The 21159-nt window shown below is 42.3% G+C and overlaps 1 protein-coding gene across 3 annotated transcripts in view; it reads left to right on the top strand.

The window, feature by feature from the left end:
- The first annotated feature begins 7380 nt into the window (after positions 1–7380).
- Positions 7381–21159, top strand: part of STK32A (serine/threonine kinase 32A) — a 64538-nt gene continuing 50759 nt past the window's right edge. For 2 of the 3 annotated variants that reach the window (XM_075009518.1, XM_075009516.1), the window contains exons 1-3: positions 7381–7614; positions 7767–7878; positions 14438–14613. In XM_075009518.1, coding sequence (XP_074865619.1) covers positions 14559–14613 — 55 coding nt within the window. In that variant the 5' untranslated portion in view covers positions 7381–7614; positions 7767–7878; positions 14438–14558. The remainder of the gene's footprint in view (positions 7615–7766; positions 7879–14437; positions 14614–21159) is intronic. The other variant, XM_075009517.1, reaches the window with a different exon arrangement.

Raw genomic sequence — 21159 nt, 5'->3', positions numbered from 1 at the left:
AGCAACTTAATGTTGGACCTAGTCCTGAAAATCTTTAGGGTCACGTCTGTACTGTGGGCACTACGATAACATGAAAATTAGGTAGCTTAAAGACTTACATTTATTTGGGAATAAATTCCCATAGGCTGGAGCTCCAGCCCACAAAAGCCTCTGCCCAAATAAATTTGTTAGTCTTTCAGTTGCCACAGGACTCCTCGTTGTTTTTGCTGAACAGACTAATGTTGCTAACCCTCTGAAACTTGGCAACACATCTGCAGCTACGCGTCTGTAATGCCACAGCACAGTTGCGTCCATGCTAACAGCAGGCATTTTCCATCAATGTAGGTAATCTCCCCTGAGAAGTGGTAGCTGGGTTGAAGAAGGTTTAGTTTTTTGTTTTGTTTTTTTCCTTTAATGTAGTTATGTCTACACTAGGATTTAGGTCAGCTGGATTATGCTGCTGCTTCCTTGACATAACTGGATTGATCTGCACTTTAAACATAGACTTGGCCTTGTGTCCAGAGCATTAGAAACCTCAAAGGTCATAGTTCTGTTAAAATCAAAGTACTACCACAACATTACAAATAGTTTTAAAATAATCTTCTACAGCAGTATGATGCTAAATGTTCAGTCCCTGCACAGAGACTGCAGGATCATGAATTGTTATTTCAGCCACTTCTCGTGAGCAACTCTTACAGAAACAGTTGGGGCAGAAGGTGTACTGTATCCCTCTGAATCTACAGAGGGATGTGGGATAGCTGCATGATTTGAGCGAGACAGTCAAGTTAATACCCTTATACGCTGCAAAAGCATCACAGGATCTTAATGACCACTGAGGTCAAGGCCTTGTTTTTGCCCTCTCTTTCCTCTGGGTTCTACTACTTGTGCCTAGCTCTGTGAAGAATGAAAGGGGTCATCATGGGACAAACAGTGTTGATTGGTTTCTTAAATAACTGATCGAAATATAGGAGTAAGAGTAGAAAATATTTTAAGAATAGTTTTCTGAGGCTGAGGTTTTGTGGGTGAGACACTTCAGATTTTCTTACTCATGCAAGCTCATTATCTAATAAACAAATGTGTTAGTTTTTAAAGTGCCACAGGATTGCTTGGTTTTTGTAAAGCTACAGTCTATTCTGAATCTACCTTCATTATCATCGCTGCCTTTTCTCCACTAGGGGGCACCAGAGTTCTCCAGAAAGGCTTCAACATGGCTCTGCTCTTCCTTAAAATACTTTAAGAATAAGGTAAGAACCTGAAAGCAAACATTCACTTTTCTGTTTAGTGGCAGGTGCTCTCAGTAGCACTATTATTTTCCTTAGAGTATTGCTTCCCCTTTTGTAGGGACTTTACACAAAGAGGTAGTGTGGCCCAAAGGCTATGAGTCCAGCTCAGGGGATCTGTGAGGGGAGGTTCTGTTTTGAGCTCTACCGCTGATCTGCTGCAGGACCTTGAGCAAGTCACTTCACCTCTTCATGCCTTTATCTTGTCTGCAGAGACTGTAGACTGTTATTGACACCAAACTAAGCATCATGGGCTTGTGAGTACTACTATAAATCAGATGATAATCTTTCCTGCTGTATTTTTGGGCATGTTTCTCAAGTACTGTTTGGTTTGTATTTTGAAGTCAGTGGGAGTTTGGGCAGGGCCAGACTGTACCTCTGGCATCATGGGTAACGATGCCATTATAAAACACCTACTGGACGGGCTCTTATATCAGCAGCTCATTTACCAGAGCCTAGGCTGTGATGGGAGTAGGGGCCAGTTTCATTTGTGATCTGCTACAAGTAAAAGCAGAAACCGTCTCGACAGCCTGCTCCAAATAGCCAAGTTTGGCAAATGTACAACAAGAAGAGTGGGGTAGCATAGGAGGCTTACAGACGATAGAGGATACAGATCATTACCCTGTTCTGGCTGTACCCTGAATCCAACCCACTGCATACTGACAGTGTTACCATGAAGCACACTGTGCTGATTGGTGAGTTTAGTAGCTGGTAGAGCTCTAGTTCTGGAGCTAGTCTACTGGTGTAGGAAATCCTAGGTTCTATTTCCACAGACTGAATTCCTCCAGATGGGATCTGTCACATACATTGAATTAAGTGCTTTGGGGTAGAACCAGTCAAAGAGAGGTGAATTTTATCTTTCTAAAATAAGAATAAATGTTTCATAATGTTTTTGTGCTACAAGGAAACCCTCCATTTTCAGTGAAGGCAGAAGATTTCCAAAGGTGCCTAATGACTCAGATGCCTAGGTCCCGGATTTCAAAAGCCATTTGGATGCTTTGTCCGTCAGGGTATGTCTGCAGCAGGAATACACTTCTCAGCCCAGCTAGACAGACTTGGGCTGTCAGGGCTTACGCTAGCATGCAGAAAATAGTTGTTGAGATGTGGCAGGTCAGGCTGTGGCTCCGGCTCTCAAGCTTACTGGGACTCCTAGGCCCAAGAGCCTGGGCTGCAGCATCTGCACAGCTGCTTTTTAGCGTGCTGGTGCAATCCTTGCTAGCTTGTGTCTGCATTAGGTTGCTTACTCTCAGCTGCAGTATAGGCATACCCTTATGCAGGTCTAAAATTTTTTACCCTCTCTCCTTTGAGCACAGTGGAATGAGTCTTGTAAAAAGGCATCCTTATCTCTGGTGAACCCCTGTGTGCCCAAGTACAGCATGGCAGGGACCTTGTCTCCAAAATATTCTCTGACAGTCACTCCCTCTTCTGGTCCCTCTCAGGGCTTTTCTGGCTGTGCTGTGGCTCAGCCCTCTGGCTGAATCATGCACCAATCAGTCCCTTGGCAAGGTTAACTAGAGGTCCAGCCCCAAGTCCAGAATAAAAGACTCTAAATGACTCATTCTTCTGCCCCGTCAAGCTCCTCTGTTCCTTCTACAGCTTGATCCCTCTGCAGCCTCTTCCCCAGGGATTCTGACAGCTTTGCTGATGGATACCTTGCTGCAGGGCTTCTCTCCTAATTTCCAGCTCTTCATAGGCCCTAGGAATCTGTTCTGCCCCTTGTGGGTTTTTCAACCTGTCTCTTCTCAGAGCTTCCCCCAAGGATTTAATCTCTGCTTGCTTTTCAGCTCTATTCAAAGTGTAGCACCATCTTTTTTGGCCAGGAGGCAGTTAATCAATTATACCCTGGAAAGCATGACTAATTGGGGTCAGTTGCCAATTAAGTCATGTAGCTGGGGTCACTAATTAGCTCTTAGTTACCAGTTCCTAAGAGCAGCTGAGGGTTAGTTGCTAAGTCATGGTCAAGGCCAAATCCAGCTTGCCTTCAAGAGCCAGCCTGTTCAGGACAATCCCATTCCCTAGTGAACTGAGCTATGTCTAGTACATGTGCCCACTGCCATGTAAGACGACATTCACGTGTCATGGCTTTCAGGGATGGTCTAGAAAGTGCTTGGTCCTGCCATGAGGGCCAGAGGCTGGACTCGATGGCCTCTCGAGGTCCCTTCCAGTCCTACTCTTCTATGATTCTATGCCTCTGAAGGCTGGGCTGGGAGAAGTTGTGTGGAATTGCAGAGATCCATCAGAACTGCATTTTCTGGTGTCCTGGTTTTTAGCTGAAGGTCTGGTCAGAGGCTTTGTTTTAATAATTGGAAGATGTTGTTTTACAGGACCCCAAGAAGTGCAGTGAACAAACCCTCAATCAATGCTTATTTTTGCTTTGAGACCATAGACACCTCCATCTTGGGCTTTAGTGCTTTGACATAATCTTAATACTCACAATAATCAACCAATTGTAAAACAGCACTTCAGTGGTTAACACTGGTTATGATTTGGGGGAAGAGTACAGATCTATGTCTAATGAAAGTGGAATGCACTGTTCTTGTCTCAGAAATTTACAATATTTACTTCTTAGCGTCAGAGCAGCTCAAAGGGGCTCATGAAACCCATATTTTAACTGTGGCTGTTGTCATCTTGCAGACCAGAATCTAAGCTTTTATTTTAAATAAAAGAGTTTCTAAAGAGCCCAAGTCACTTAGGCACATTTGAATTTTTTTCCCTAAGCCTCTAATTCTAACGATTATAAAAGAAGCATCAATAGTGCAAAGCTAGTGTAAATGATGGAAGTGCTGCCTTTCTGAATCTTCAGACAGCCTGAAACAATGGCTGGAATACATAAAATCTTTCCCACTTCATATATGTTGTATGTTCACTCTTGAAGCTATTCATTAGGCAGTGGATGTGGTATACCTAGACTTTAGTAAAGCATTTGATACGGTCTCGCATAATATTCTTATCGACAAACTAGGCAAGTCCAACTTAAATGGGGCTGCAATAAGGTGGGTGTATAACTGGCTGGCTAATCGTACCCAGAGAGTAGTTGTTAATGGTGCTCAATCCTGCTGGAAAAGCATAACAAGTGGGGTTCCACAGGGGTCTGTTTTGGGACCAGTTCTGTTCAATATCTTCATTAATGATTTGGATATTGGCATAGAAATTACACTTATTAAGTTTGCAGATACCACCAAGCTGGGAGGGGTTGCAACTACCTTGGAGGATAGGGTCAAAATTCAGAATGATCTAGATAAATTGGAGAAATGGTCTGAAGTAAACAGGATGAAGTTTAATAAAGATAAATGTAAGGTGCTGCACTTAGGAAGGAATAATCTGTTTCACACATACAGAATGGGAAAAGACTGTCTAGGAAGGAGTACAGCAGAAAGGGATCCTAGGGGTTCTAGTAGATCACAAGTTAAATGAGTCAATGCTGTTGCAAAAAAAGCAAACATGATTCTGGGATGCGTTAGCAGGTGTGTTGTGAACAAGACACGAGAAATCATTCTACCGCTCTACTCTGCGCTGGTTAGGCCTCAGCTGGAATATCGTGTCCAGTTCTGGGCACCCCAATTCAAGAAAGATGTGGAGAAATTAGAGAAGGTCCAGAGAAGAGCAATTACAATGATAAAAGGTCTGGAGAACATGACTTATGAAGAAAGGCTGAAAGAATTGGGCTTGTTTAGCTTGGAAAAAAGAAGATTGAGGGGGGACATGATAGCGGTTTTCAGATATCTTAAAGGGTGTCATAAGGAGGAGGGAGAAAACTTGTTCTTCTTGGCCTCTGAGGAGAGAACAAGAGGCAATGGACTTAAGCTGCAGCAAGGGAAGTTTAGGTTGGACATTAGGAAAAAGTTCCTAACTGTCAGGGTGGTCAAGTACTGGAATGAGTTGCCAAGGGAGGTTGTGGAATCTCCCTCGCTGGAGATATTTAAGAACAGATTAGATAAATGTCCATCAGGGATGGTGTAGATAGTGGTCGGTCCTGCCGTCGGGGCAGGGGACTGGACTCGATGCCCTCTCGAGGCCCCTTCAGGTCGTAGTGTTCTATGATTCTATGATTACATTCCCTCAATATTAATTATTTTCTTGTTTGGTGGAAGCATGCCAGAAAGAACATAAGCTTATCATCTGAGCTTTTATTAAGAGAAAGGAAAGAGCCATGTCATCCCAGTGGGAGCACGAGGGTTTTTTTGCCTGGAAGATACAGAATCCTGCTTTCAATTTGCCCTGTGAAGACAGCAACTGTTGATACCCATATGTCAGGTTTGTTGCTCTTCTCTTTCACGCCTCAACCCAAGCACAGATGTCTAGCTCAGCTGTATCTCTCATGTATATTGGGGTAGAAGGCAGAGGAATCAGTGAAGTAGAGTTTTAGTTCTACCTTCTGCTCTTTTCTCCCTGCCCAGTTGTTGGTGAAGTGCGCCTCATGGGTGGTAGCAGGTGTGCAGGGGGATGCAGTTTGGCCTGCCCAAGCGCATTCATAGGCCAAGTCTACACTAGACCTTAATGTCAGATACACAAGTCCAGCTATGGCAATTGTGTAGCTGGAATTGATTTATCTACAAATCGACTTGGCCGTCCTCACTGAGGAAGGTCAACATGTTGACTTTCCTTATTTCTTCGAAGATTTAGGAGTACAGAGGTCAATTGTTGACCTCTGATAGTTCAATTTCATACATCCCCACTAGGAGTGTGAAATCGAACCCTGGAAGATCGACATTGTAGATGAACCCTTACTCTCTTTTCCCTTCTTGCACAGTTAAGTAAAGGGGGTGGGGACAATACTTACTGTTGCACAAAAAAATCTGTGCAGTGTGCCGTGAATGGGATCTCACTTTGTGGAGCTTGGGTGGAATGAATTAGATTTGAGACTATACCTGCACATGCAGTCTGAGCCCTGAGAGAAAGGATAGTCCAGTGGTTAGAGCATTAGTCAGAAGCCTGGATCTAATTCCGTGCTCTGCAAGAGACATCTATGTCACCAGAGGCAAGCCACACCCCTGATTGGGTCTCTCTTCCCATATCTAAGATGAGGATAATAGCACTGGCTTACCTCAGGGGCAGGAAGAGGGATGACAAGGTCGGGGGATGGTGTTGTGAGGAAAAAATGTTAAAGGTTGTGAGGTGCACAGATAGGAGGATGATGAAGGCCAAGTAATTACCTAGGAGAGATTATAATAGCCATAGCAGAGACAAGCATTCTGAGTTCATTTCAAAGGCACAGAGCTAGGAAGGCAATCCAGCACTATTTCTGTGAGATGAACACTCTATTGTTAGTACAGCAGTATATTAATGGTAGTCATTAGTGCTGGAAGCACCATGGGGTCTGCCTCTCGACAAGGATCTTTAAAAATGGAGATTTAACTAGACTGCTAGAGTTTGGTAAATTGGGCTTGAGCCTGCACGGTGCAGAACCTGAACCTGAACTTGGCATTGAGTCTGTAAAACATCTGCTTAATTCTAAATGTATATATCATCACTGGGGATTTAAGAACATGTGTTTAAGAACTTTGTGGTGTTGAAGCCATGGTGCTCAGCACCTTGCAGGATTGAGCCCTTTCCGTAGGGAGGAAGGTAGGGGTAATTGGTTGTTTTGCAAAGAGGGAGAGCACAAGGGGCAGGGAAATTCAGTCTAGGTCACTGATCCTCATCCTCTCTCCCTCATGTGATTTTTAAATCAGTAGCAGAATATATACCCCCCCACTTATTTCTAAAAAATAAAAATATGTTTCTAAAACACTGTTCCAGACCCAGTCAGTTGTGTTTCCATTCCAAGTTGGGGGTGGGAGATCCCTGCCCAGAAGTAGCAGAGTGATCGGAAAAGATTGTCTTTGCCCTTGACATGTGAATGTCGTCTTACGGGATCTCTGAAAAGTGCTGATCTGGTAAGTGTTTAAGCAACACAATGTGCCTCCAGTGCTTCTGCAGTTGGAGAACTGGTGCCAATTTGTTCAGCGTTAACTACAGTTGCAGAGGTTTGCCACATCCCAGAGCAATCACTTTGCCTTGCCTCATTAATAACTGCCCATTTGTTCCACTCTCCCCCTTTACTTCCTCCCTGGTGTCAGTGTGTGCATGCATTTGCATGTCTTTCTTGCCAGCTCCCTCATGTATTTCACCTCTTGTGACTGCTGCAGGCTCCTCCTGCAATCTGCAAAGGGAAACTTCCCTGCAGTGGGCTTGGCTCGTCCTGTCTGATCCCAAGTCCAAAACTCCTCAGAAAGGAAACTTGTCTACCTCCCTCTCCCCATCTCTGCAAATTGCATAGCAGTGCTGTGCCCACAGCGGCTATATTTCCCTGAGCTGCAGTTTCAGGTTGTTGGTGCCCTACTCTGTCTCTGCTGCTTTCTCTCCTATCAGCAAGGTTGGTGGTTTCTTTTGTTTTACTCCCTAAGATCTCCCACCAGTACCTGCATCATCCCCTTACTGGGTTGCTGTCAGCATGATTTTGAGTCCTCTGGCTGGGGGATGACCCTGTAATACTTGGCTAATGCTTTGAATGTTTACATTTTGCAGGTAATGACTTAGTCACTTTCTACAACAGAGCAGATACCTCAAATTATGGAAGCAGCAAAGGAGGAATACTAAGGGATCAGCGCTAGATGTTCAGAAGCAGATGTGATTCAAAGTAAGTCTCTTCCCTTTTGAAATTTCTTCTAAGTGTTTGCAGAGGGGCTCAGAATGTTTTTTCTTTGGGGCAGAAATGCAATTTGGTCAGTGCTCCTTGTAGTCTTATAGTCCCAGCTGTGGTGGTGCCCAGGACCAGATGTTAAAAAACCCACCCTAACTAAGTAATTTGATGATAAACCCCAGGGAAGTTTTCTTCTACCTTCCCCCCCCTTGCTTCTCACACAATGTTTGGCTTGTGTACTGGTGGATATGTGTTTATAACCTTTCTGAGTGACTTGTAGGTAGTGTAACTCTGGCTATTCCTATTATCCTTATACATCTCCAAAACTGTTCTTAATCCTACTGGGCTCCTGCTCTATTGTAAACAATGTGCTACTTGCATCGAGAGATTAAACCCCCTGAGGTAATTGTTAAATGGCTATTTGTCCCTTTTCTTTTAATGGCTGCAACTAAAATAGCTTGTATTAAAGAAAACAAAGGGAACGCTACACTGAGTCTGCAGGTGCCTGCATGTCAAACTCTCCCCTATTCCTCCCACAAATGAGGGTTTCCCATCCCTATAAATGGGCTGATGACTAGCGCTACTCTTAACTAGAGTTCTGACACACTGGTCATTAGAGCCTTTGCCATTCTGTTAATGGAATGGCTAATGATTTCAGCATGAAGGCTAATGCTGAAGCATTAAGCTAGCTGTAGCTCTAGGGAAAGACCAGTGGCTTATTTCCAGTTAATCAATACTTGGTGACCTTAAAATGGGAAACAGCAACAGTACAGAATTATCTCACAGGATGGCTTTATGTTAAATAAGTTACACCTCACTCTTCCATTGTACCCCAGATATCCTCTCTGAAGCCAGCTTAACTGAAAGCAAAACCTGTGTCCCCCTGGATACCTCAGGTGTCAAGAGATTGCCAAGATGAAAATGGAAAAGCTATGAACTCCAGTACAAGTAGGGCTCATAAAGGTTACAGCAACTGGCCTTTATTGCTTGCTGCTGATGGTTTTATTATAATGTGAAGGTATCACGATGGGATCCTATTTTATGGCCATTATCACAACATAGTGTCATACAGGCTGGTTTTTAAAGTCATTGGTAGATGTGAAGTACCTATCCTCATTGCAGCCTTTTACTGTAGCAAGAGAAAAACATATTTCTGATGGGTTCTTGTTTGCTCAGAAGGATAAGTTCTGCAGCTGTAAATGAAGTGCTTTGGAGAGGGAATGCATTGTTGGCCTGATTCTGCATGTGCGGGCATCACTTGATGTACTGAGTGCTCTCAGCTCATGTTGACATGATAGCAAAGTAAGGATGCTGAATACCTCTTACTACCAGCACTTCTCTGGATCAGCTTCTATTATATGGCTGATCGTTATTTATTTGTAGTATTACAGGATCAGTGATGAATATAGGATTTAAAAACAAAAAAGTTTTTATTTTCCATGCAACACATAATCAACCTGTGGTAGTTTTTTCCACAATATGTTGAGAAGGCAAAGATTGTAACAGTTTAAAAAAATTAAATTCATGGAAGAGCCATGAGAGCAGGGGACTAGATTTGAGGTCCCTTCCAGTTCTAGTATCCTATGATTCTAGCAAGGACGTGTGCATCAATGACTATTAGCATTAGGATGGGCAGGTATGGTGTCTCTATCCTCTTAGCCATAAGCTGGGAATAGACAACAAGGGATAGATCACTTGATAATTACCTTGTTCTGTTCATTCCCTCTGGGACACTGAGCATTGGTCACTATTGGGAAACAGGACCCTGGTCTAAATGGGCCTTTCTTATGTTCTGTGGCTGTTCTGATGTTCCCATGCTGCAATAATTTTACTCTAGAAAGAGAAATAAAGTGTAGTTTAGGGGAAAAAAGTACCATTAACAACCAGATTTTGTTACCATTATTCACACTGAACGGTACCTTTCTCAGCAAATCATCTTGTTGAAGCCAGTGCGATTACTTATGAAGTTAAGCACTATTTGCCACAAGTAAGACTATCACAGTCTGGTTCTAAGGTCAAATATGTATCCAGATTAAATTTCCTGCCACAAAAGGGAAAAGCAAGTTGGAATCTAGTTGCGGATCTAGGTCTGAATTGCACAAATCCCCATTTATATAGAATGGGCTGAATCTATCCCTGAGAGCTGACATCTTCCACTCTTAAGTTCAGAATGTTAGACATCTCAATCCTAAAGTTTGCAATACCCTTTCCTGAGGCTGCCTGTGTCTAAGCTGTGGAAACAAAAACAAAAGTTAGTGAGAAGCTGCACTGTGAAGTTCTGGGGAAAATGGAAGTAGGAAGGAAAGAGGAGGATAGAATGGTGAGAAGTGATGGTGTGTGTGTGCATGCACACGGCCTCAGCCAGGAGAGAGGCAAAAGCTTAGTCAGAGGAGACAAACCATGTTTGTAGGTCACTGGAGAAGAAGCTGGGTCACTCTTCTGTTTCAAATATCTTTATTGTCCATGGATAGAGATCCCCTCCAGCAATCAAGCTCCACTTAGGAAGCTGTTTTTGTAAGAAAACCACCTCTCTCTTTCCCTGTTTACTTTAGCATTAAACTCACTGTTCTGTTGTCTCCTTTCCAAGCTGTATATGATCAGGTCGCTGTTCCCGGCTTCATTGGGTCTGCTCCCGCTCCAGAACACTGCCTAGCTCCGCTCATTAAGTGTTTTGATAATGATGTTTCATTTTCCAGAATTCTACATTCCCTTTGGCTTCATGTGCGTTTTGTTATATGATAGGCAATTTTTTAAAGTAGCTTTTGAAATGAATCTGTTTTATTCTGTTGCCACTTATCTTTCACGTAGGACTTCTCCTTACATGACTTCCTGTCTGACTTCATTGCAATTTTTCATCCCTCCAAAGAAAAAGCGCATGACTAAAGTGTGTATCATTTTAGAATTTGCTCTTGTAGTTCTTTCTCAAACACAAGTCCTACTGATCTGCCACGATAGTTCTGACTAAGAACTCAGATTCACACCGCAGCCATAATCCTTTTTCCTTCTACCACTGTGCAGTTTTTTTGTTTTAAAACAGAAAGATTTGCCATTGTTACTCATACTGCCTGCTGCATCAGCCCTATTAGTTCTGCTTACAGAGGGCAGTTCTTGGCATTTTTTTTAATTAGCTTGCATTCTATCCTTAACAGGTCTCAGTAATATCTGAGGCTATGCCTACGCTAGGCTAGGAAAGTCAAGTGGAGATCTGTAATTCTAGCTAAGGCAGTTGCATAAATAGAAACCGATGTATCTGCACTCAGCTGACTTGGCTATATATGGGAAGGTCGACAGGAGTGGACCTCCCTTACTCCTCACATCTTGTGAGGTGTACAGGAGTTGACTGCGACCCCTGGTATCCATTTCACATGTCTCTACTAGATGTGTGAAATCAAACCCCAGAAGATCAGTCCTGAGCAGGTCTATCTTCCAGGGCTGTGTAGACCTGCCCTCAATCTCCTGTAAAGCCTTCCTTGTATGGTCCAGGCCTCCCCACCCATGGATCACATGTACACTTATTTTAGTTTCTGTACAATATCTCTTATCACAAGTACTAAACACTTTGTATATCTTGAGGTGCTGAGATAAAAGTAAGTATCAATTAATGGTGTATGTCTATAAACATGTAAAGGATGAGTGTTCAGTTAGTGCATTATAATGTAAACAGCTGGAATTTTGTGTCTCCCGTGGAAGTTCTGGCTACCAAAATAATAATGAATTGAGTTCCTAATGATTACAGCAGAGCGTCTGAGACACAGGTTTCCTGGGTTCTGTTTCTGTCTCTGCATCTAGTTTGCTGTGATGTGAGGCAAATTATTTAAATATTCGTTATGTCAATTTCCTCCTCTGTAGAATTCTTACCTGTCATGCCTCCTAGGGAGGTTTGTGATAAATAATTGTGGAAGTTGGGCTGTGAGGGTCTATGAAGATCTAAAATATTATTTACTAAGACAGCATCTCAGAATAACTCCTCCACACACATGCTCACATGATAGTCCGATCTAAGATGAATAAGAATGTCCAGTTGTGACTTTGGGGGCTGACAGGTTCTTGTCCCAAGATCAGGATCAAATGATTACTAAAATTAGTATATAGTTGAGAACCCCGATGTGCACACTCACTCTAGGAACTCTTATATTTACAGATCACTAAATGTATTAATAAATTAGTTAAGTCACATACACTAACTCAGTAAGGTAGATAGAGATAATACCAGAAGTACATCTGAACATCCATACTCACACCATGCCCCACAGAACAGTCTGAAATGTTAGCCATTATCTTCCTCATCACTATTAACCTCATTTTCACCTATTGCCATCATTCCCAAGTACTACATCTCTTTGCCTATTGCCCAGGGATGCCACTTTTATAATACATTATGTTGACATTACCACGTCTAATGTATATACAAAGGGGATATCCCCTTTTCCTTATTTGTATTTCCTCCCCTTAACCATGTTAACATGTCTTCCTTCTATGGTTAGTGTATTTGTTTTCACCCTATTATCGTATATGTCAATTTGTTGCCATGGCACTTCTGCCATTGGATGTTCCATAAAAATCTTCCAGAAACTGGTTTTAGTTCATGTTTCTATGGTTGGCTAAAGTCGTCATGGACAAAATTTCCCCCTGCACTCTACTTCCAGTTCCCCCAGATTTATAAAAGTTACCTAAGTTTATTGATGCCAAAGTTAATAGGCCTCAAGACTCATGGTGTGCTGAAGCCAATGTCTTAAAGGATACAACCCTGTAAGTTCCTTGTGTTTATTACTACTAAATATAGAGCTGAGTCATGCAAAACAGTGAAATATAGTAGATAAGCTGGCCTAATGGACATAATGGAATTGGAGCTAAAAGATAAACACAAATAAGTTAAGATTTCGTGAAGGAAGCTGAGAAAATAATCTCTTTGACATTTGTAAATAGTCAGTAATGGATAACCATATCCACAGTAAATTTATTTGACATTCATAATTAGTAATAGATAACCATGCCCACTGTAATTGAAAATCAAATTTTACAGTGGATTTATTAATGGTAAAGAAAATCTGTAACCTTATGTAGTTCCTAAACTAAGTATATCATTTGTCATGGTCTCATTTGTAATTTCCTCTAATTATTCATTGATTATATTTAGAAGTTTCTTTGGACTCTGGCTTGATCAGACACCTGCGAGTATTTACTAGCTGATCTGTGTTGGTTGGTTATAATTTCTTTCTGTGGTTAAATTGAGAGTGTTAGTACTTCCAGTTTGTCTTTTCATTCCTGGTAATTTCAAAGTCATTCATTTTAAGTTAAGTTCCCAGGAACTTTCATGCAGTAAATCCTGATGGCATGAAGGTGTGGGGGAAGCAAATAGCTGAGGCATGGCTGAAGCAAAAATCATTGAGAACTAGATTCTGATTCTCTACTTACATTACCCAAAGCCTTAAAAATGCAAGGCAACTATCTGTGGAATTGTTTGCCGTATTCATGCAGCCTCACCCAGTCTTTCTGCTGCTATCCTGTTCTTTTTTCAGTCTCTTTCAAACACTATTATACTGCATTTTCAGTAAATGTTACATATAGGCCAGGAGCTTAGAGTTTTTATATGTAACACATTCTTATAGTTTACTTCTCTGGCATAAGATATGCAGCCAGCAGACTAAGAATAATATGTTAGAGAGACAGCAGGCCAGATCCTGCACATTTAAGGTGCATCTACACAGCAAAGTTATTTTGGAATTATGACTGCTATTCCAAAATAACTTTGACTGTCTGCACAACACAACCACTATTCCAAAATAGCAGATGGCTTATTTCAAGTTTGGTAAACCTCATTCCACGAGGAATAGCGCCATCTGCTCTGTAGACAGGGAATAGGGGCTATTTTGAAATAAGCTATTCTGGAATAAAGCTGCTGTGTAGACCTAGTATTTCAGTGCTTTCAGGGGCTCTAATCTGAAATAGGCTCTATTTGAGTGGACATACTATTTCAGAATAAGTGTTGCTTATTTTGGGGCTTCCTTGTAGTGTGAATGTGTTATTCCAGAATAGTTTATTTTGAAATAACTCCAGAATAAGATATTCTGGAATAACTCTTTAGTGTAGACACACCCTCCGGTATGCTGTGAAATCCTACTGTGCTCAGTGGAAATTTTGAGGTATGTGGGGGTGTGGTGCAAATCCTCAAACATTTTTATGAAGGTTTATGGGCAAGATTAATTTTGGCGTGGGGTCCATGTGTGCTGCCTTTACTCAGAGTGATGAGCATCTGCCCTTCTGATGAGACCAACGGAAGTCAATGGAACTGTTCATGAGAGTGAGGATGCAGCAGTAAGGTATGCACAGCTGGATACTCGATGTCTACTCCTCCAGCGTACAGTGCCGAGCACAGCAGAGCCCTGATCTTATTTGTGAGGTGCTAAAGATTAGTAGTCATCATGTTAGTCTCCTTTTCTGACCCTCATTTGATTTTTGACTCCATATAGTTATGGCTTTGCAGATGTGTGGTGTCGAATTTGCAGTGTTTCTTAGTCTATCACAATGATAGTGAAGTCCCCCCCCACTTCCATAGGTTATACAAAGAAAGTTCCACAAATCGTCTGGGAGCAAGCTTGGTGGTAATGCTAACCTGGGCACACTGCATTCCAGGATGGTGATGTAACTGCACAGGAGGACTCTTGGCAGACTTCACCATGGGGACAAACACCTCTTCTACCAAGCCTGCAGTCTTTGATGAAAACGAAGAGGGTAAGAGCACTTCATTACTGTTCTAAAATAACCCTTTTGCTTTGAGTGGGAAGGCCTCCATGTATGTTCCACACGTGAGATATGCATGTGTGCCATACGCATGTGTACCACACTTTTTTGAAAATGGTGCCCCTTGTCCTAGATATGTGCCAGAGGCATGCTTGTTCTGCCATACCTGGGCATAAATGGTGGTTCAGGCTGACACCTCTCTTGTTCCTTTGTACAACTGCATGGTTTGGGTTGGAATCTGTGGTGTCCTCAGCTCTGTTTTGCTATATCATTCCTGCTGGAATTGCATTTATAGTTATTTTCACTAGTTTTTGTAGTGTAACCCTACTGAATCAGTGGTCCACTTTGATCAATTTCATGGTCATAGGATTTTAAAATAGCTGAAGTCATGAAATGCACTATTTAAATCTGAAATTGTGTTACTGTAATTGTAGGGGTCCTAACCCAAAAAGGAGTTCTGGGATGAGGATGTTGTAAAGTTATTTTGTGTTGTTGCAGTACTGCTACACTTACTACTTCACTGCTGCTGGGGATGGTGGTGTTGACTTCAGAAATGTTTTAGCTGAAGAGCAGTGACTGCTATCTGGGAGACCAGCTTTGAAGGTAGAGTCACTTGCAGCAGCAGTGCAGTTGCCACCCATACTTTTACACTGCTGCTACTGACAGAGCACTTTTCAGTGTTGGAGCCATGGCCATTAGTCACCACTCTGGCCACCCAGCTCTGAAGGCAGCACTGCAGAAGTAAGGGTGGCAATACCACACCCCATCAGCCTAAAATAACCTTGACACACACCCCACCTCCCCACCCTGCAGCTCTTTTGGATCAGGGCCCCTGATTTCAGAAATGATGGTATCCCCTGTGAAATCTGTATAGCATAAGGTAAGAGTACACAAAAAAGACAGGATTTCACAAGGGGAGATCAGGTTCCATGGTACATTTTTCATGTCTATGAATTTGATAGGTTCTTAAGCATAGGTAGTTGATGGTGGTTTTTCACCTGCCCAGGGACTTTAGTGCCAAGAAGTGTGGGATCATGCCCAGATTCTGGGGGTTCACAAACTGTTTCCTGCCCTTACACCTTTTTTATGAGTGAATATTATTAACACTGGCTTTTCTGCCTAGGTGATACTCACATTTCTGCCAAATGCAGCCTTTGGCTCTCTTTCCCCACCAGAACTCATGAGTTTGGAAGCTGAGATTCAAAAAACTCGTCACAGAAAAGGCAATGAAACCCATGTGAGATCTGGGTTTCCCCGAACATCACCCTTAACAAGCAAACAGTATCCCTCTGAGACTGAGTTAGGAATGGAGTCTAATTCTGTTAAGCCTAAGGAGGAAAGGGCTCTCAGACATAAAGACAAGTCATCTGTGTCTGAGATTGTCCTAACAAGACAAGACCCTGGTTGAAAGAAATTCAGGACTTAGTCACATGGTACACATGAATCTCTCACATATGGAATACAGGTAGGGACCATATATTTCAAAGTGCCTCCAGCTACATGTCAGTAACCCCAATTTTTAATGGGATAAATTTGTTCATGGTTGAACTTAACCTTTGGAGTTAAATGTGACTCAGCTGTCCAGAGCAGCGCCCTTTCTGTAATAAGTGATCACCCAAATATCTTGGTTAAGCAAAAGCTATTCATGCCTTCTAACCAGCTGTTATTTCAGTTGCTTTCTCAACCACCAAAAGGTTTTTAGTGCATGCCTGAGGATGCGGGTTTGGAGACTGACCTACCCCAACAGGTAGCAACACTCCCATGAGAACTGCTGGCTTGAAGGGTGATGGAAAAACAACTCAGGTGTGTGTTGGGGTGGGTTCCCTGCCTTGGGGTTAAGGGAGGCTTCTTCAGGGGTGTCCAATGAGCATCATCTTTGTAGGTTCTTGATAATTTTGCCTTTCTGGGTCACTGTACCAGTTGTTACCATGAAATTAGAGCTCAGAGTTGGTATTACAGAACATGACCATACAGTTATCTCAGGACTAATGTCTTAGTGCTGCTCTGATTATAGAGGCAGCCTTTCAAATACTTATTTCCTATTGCACAGCTAGAATCAGTTAACTGCCTTATATGCTTCCATATGGATGCATTAATACAATACATAAAATAGGTGACATCATATAAGCTACTGTCCTAGACAAAATACTGGTCAACTACTGAAAGATTAAGTATTGCAATCGTTAAAATTTATCCTAAAAAACTGACTTCCCCTGTAAGTTTTCAGTTTGGTTCAGCATCTTATGAAATATTATTTGATATTTATCAATTGCAAAAGGAAATTTATAGGGGCTTTTTGGTAAGACTTACAATAACCTTCCATATTCTTCATGAATGGAAGGCAGAAAACTATAACGTGCTTGCTACTTGCTCAGGTGCTCAAACAAGGGATAGAGAATAAACAGGAAGCATTATACAGAGTGGTATACAATCAATCTCTGCCAGTCATTTGATTCCACTGAGTTAGCAGGTACAGCCTCTGGTTGCAGGGCTGTAGTTGGAGTTCCCTTATTTGTCTTCATAGTGTAGTAGCAAAGTCTCTTGCTCCACCACCCATGGACCTGTGTTGGAGCTCTGTGAAACTCCCTCTCCTGGTTATGGGGAAGGTTGATGATGGGCTGTCCTGTGAGCTCAGGTCAGCATTCCTTAGCTTAGCTGAAAAACAAAAAATACAGGGCCGGTGACTCTGCTGGAGTACTCTTTCACTAACCTAAGCAGAAGCCAGTGCCATCCCCAAGCCTATTTTAGGCCCATGTTTCAGAGCATAATCTACTGTTTGAACACAAAATTCACAAAATAAGACAGATGAGGGCCTTGATGTCCATCTTCACCCCTACCCCTATCCACTTGCTGAATCACATGACAGGCAAGTAGCCTTAGCCCTTTCCAACTGTTTCACCCTGCCACCATATGGAAGTGGGGAGTAGGGGAATGCTGGCCTCCCTTGCTGTGCTACACTCAAGCAGAATGCACTAAGAGATGAATGATGGGTTTTCAGGGAAATGGAGTGGCTGCCATATGAGAAGTGATTATTAAGACTGAATTTTTAGCATGGAAATGAGCTTGTACAAAGCAAGCTCAAACTAGCTAGAGAGATAGAAGGTAGCAAGTCATTCTATAAATATATTAGACGCAAGAGGAAGACCCACTACTCAGTGAGGATATTATTTAAGAGCAGGTTAGATATGCATCTATTGTGGATGGTCTAGACGGTGCTTGGTCCTGTCATGGGGGCATGGGACTGGACTCATTGACTCCGAGGTCTCTTTCAGTTCTAATGTTCTGTGATTCTATGATAAGGACTGCTGGCCTTATAATAATGCTGAGTAATCTCATCAATACTAACTTCTACTTGGGCTGAAGTGTCTGACTTCATGACCTGATATTGGCTACTGTTGGTTATTTTGCATTAAAGTGAAAATGGAAAATATTATGGAAAACAAACTCCCTTGAGACCCTCCTAGAGGTTGCACATCTTATTGCTGTACATTTGAATGCTCAGTCCTAGGCTCCGTCATAAAAAACTGCCAGTGCTGACTCAGCAGGAGAGGATACGATTTTCACTTTTCCCCTTGCCTTCAGAGTGGTGCGGTATGGCTGAGAGATTGTTGGTGACAAAGACTTCTCATGACATTAGCTGGGTCTCTTGTATTCCTTTCCCCTGGATTTGACATGCCTTGTACAACAGAGCCAGAGCCACGTGGCTTTGCTGATGGACACTTTTACAAACTGAAAATTAAATGCATTGGTAAGAGATACAGTACGCTTTACAAAGTGACTGTTCTGGGTGCTATTAATATTTCAGAACAGGTGCTTTCCTGTGAGAGGAGCATTAGTGTTTGCTGGGCATGAGGCTGGTTGTAATGAATGAGAGCTGACAGGGCATTCATCTTAGATATGTAGACCCCATTATATGGCAAATGGAGGTGGCTGTTTCCAGGTAGGACGGTGTTACCACATGCTATTTAGGGGTCAAAGTTCAGTGAGTTTGATATGTATTTTAGGTTTGGTCTACACTAGCAAGTTAAGTCAATTCTAGCTATGGCAATTGACTAAGAATTGTGTATCTGCAATTGGCTTACCTAGCCATCTACACCATGGGTGTCCAACCTTTTGGCTTGCCTGGGCCGCATTGAGTGAAGATAGTCTTGGGCCGTGTACAAAATATATAATATAGTTAATGTATATAAATCACATAATAATGTTAAAAGTTTACGATCTTGTGGGGCCGCATTACTAGCTGTCCAGGGCCGCATGCGGCCTGTGGGCCGCAGGTTGGACATGCCTGATCTACACAAAGGGAGGGTTACAGGAGAGTTTCTCCCTTTGTCCACCCTTACTCCTCTCAATAGCTGACATCAGTTAGATTTCACCCATCTCTACTAGGTGCACAAAATCAAACTCCAGAAGATCAACCTTGAGGAGGTCAAGCTTCCCAGAAGTGTAAACATGCTCTTAGTAATGACTCTCTTCATACGTAGACAAGATAAAAGCATGTCCAATTGTTAATGTCAGATCTTGGAGGGTTAAATGCACTAGAACTATTCATAAACACATGGAGCAGGGAGACATAGAAGCAGGGAACATCCTAGCATTTGCCTGGACAATCCTCACCTTAGGCCCCAATTCAGGAAAACACTTAAGGATGTCCTAAAAGTCTATCCCTGTTCAGGAACGCATTTGAAGTATGTTTAAGTCCCATTGAACTTCATGGTATGTGAGTAAATGCTTTGCTGAACAGGGAAGCTTTCAAACCTTTAATCCACACTGTAGTAACAGATCAAAAGTATTAATGCTGTGGTATAAGTCAGTTTTAATATACCTGTTTACAACTGGAATCTGATGCTGCAGCAGCATCATAAACATGCACATGCATCACCATTTGTCCAAGGCTCTCAAAGCACTTTACATGGGATATTATACATCTGTAAAAGTGAAGGACAAAGGAGATAAGAGATTTGCCCAGATTCAAATATTGCCTGATCTTGTGTCCATCAGAGTCCACGACAGATTCCATTGACTTCAGAAAGTGCCAATCTGTAGTCAGCCATTGACAGGTTCAGAAATAGCTGGCTAGTAGGCATCAAGGACACCTGGCCTCTGTCAAGTTCAGCGCATCCCACTTCATCTCTAAAGATGAACTTAAAATTCCCCTTCCAGGGTGTAGACTGTAATGGAGACTGTGGCATGGACACTCTTCAAATCATTATTCTTATATGGGCCGGTCTTTCCGCAACATCTGATTGTAAAAACCTGTGCTTTTATTCCCCCGCACCCCAACTAAAATAAGTTGTATCTTTTGTGCTGGGCAGTGTCTTCTATAACTTTTTTCAGTGAGATCTGTTCTTTTACACTCTTGGGCAGTGGTAGGAGAGAGGGGGACAATCTCTTCCCTTCTATTTACGCAGTGCCTAGCATAAGTTGCCTTGATCCAGATTGTATTGTGGTAGTACTGCCCAAAGACCCAGATACATAACAATAATACTGAATCCCAAGTGCAAATAGTTTGATACTTACATCTTGCCTGAGTTTCATAACTCTAATGTTTGTATAAAACAACCATTCAAAATCATCTTCACATGAACTGAATATAGGAGCTACTAGTTGATGGGTTAATTCATGCTTATTAATGGTGTTTAAAAGAGGTTGTTTGTATTCATATTTTTAAAGGGTCAAAAGGTCTGAGGACCTAATCTTCAGCCTACAGAAGTCAGTGATAGATATGAGGGGCTTTGGATTGCCCTTATTGCTATAATCTTTGTTCCATCTCTTCTCAGCCTCTCTGTGCTGTTTGTTAACCTTATGCATCAATGCTTCTGTGCTGTAAGCCTTTTTGGCAGGCACTATATTCTACTGTTTGTGCTGTCAAGAGCCCCAGTGACTGTTGGGCACTACTAAAAAAATTCCTTGAAGTCATTAGGGGTTGAAGGTGCTGAGCAACTCAGCATCTCACAGTTTTGGGTCCTAATTACATCTGCATATGAGGTAATTGCTTAGATATATTCTCCCACAAATTTAGTTGGGTCCAGTTAACAGGAAAACAGTTGGCATACCCTGAATGTCAATTGTGTGCTAAATTACTCTAGGCAATTAATTAGATCCTATACCTTGTATTTAACTACTTATTTAGGGACAGATTCTGTCACCCTTACTCACACACCAGAGTGGTACTCTGTGCGTAGATCCCTTCATTTCAATGGTTCTGTTTCTGGAGTAATGTACTACTCAGCATGAGTACTACTCATACTAAACTATTGTAGTCTGTGTGGAGCATAGAGCATCTACAAGTCACCACCACTGCATTCTGTCTTAGGAAGAAACTTCTAGCTGGATCCAGGGAGTGGCAGAATCTGTCCCTTCAGAGAGCTGTGTAGCACACATCGCAACTATAGTTAAGAGAGTCTTATAACAGAGGTTCTCAAACTCTTTCATCATGTGGCCCTTGCCTTAATAAAGGCAATGTCTTATTGACTGTAGCCGACTAGGCTTCCCTCCAGGTCAGTGAGTGGCCACTCTGCCCCACTGCCATGGGTACCA

The sequence above is a fragment of the Carettochelys insculpta genome, chromosome 15 (assembly GCF_033958435.1).
Source record: "Carettochelys insculpta isolate YL-2023 chromosome 15, ASM3395843v1, whole genome shotgun sequence".
Taxonomy (NCBI): domain Eukaryota; kingdom Metazoa; phylum Chordata; order Testudines; family Carettochelyidae; genus Carettochelys; species Carettochelys insculpta.
This window is presented reverse-complemented; position numbering and strand designations above follow the sequence as displayed.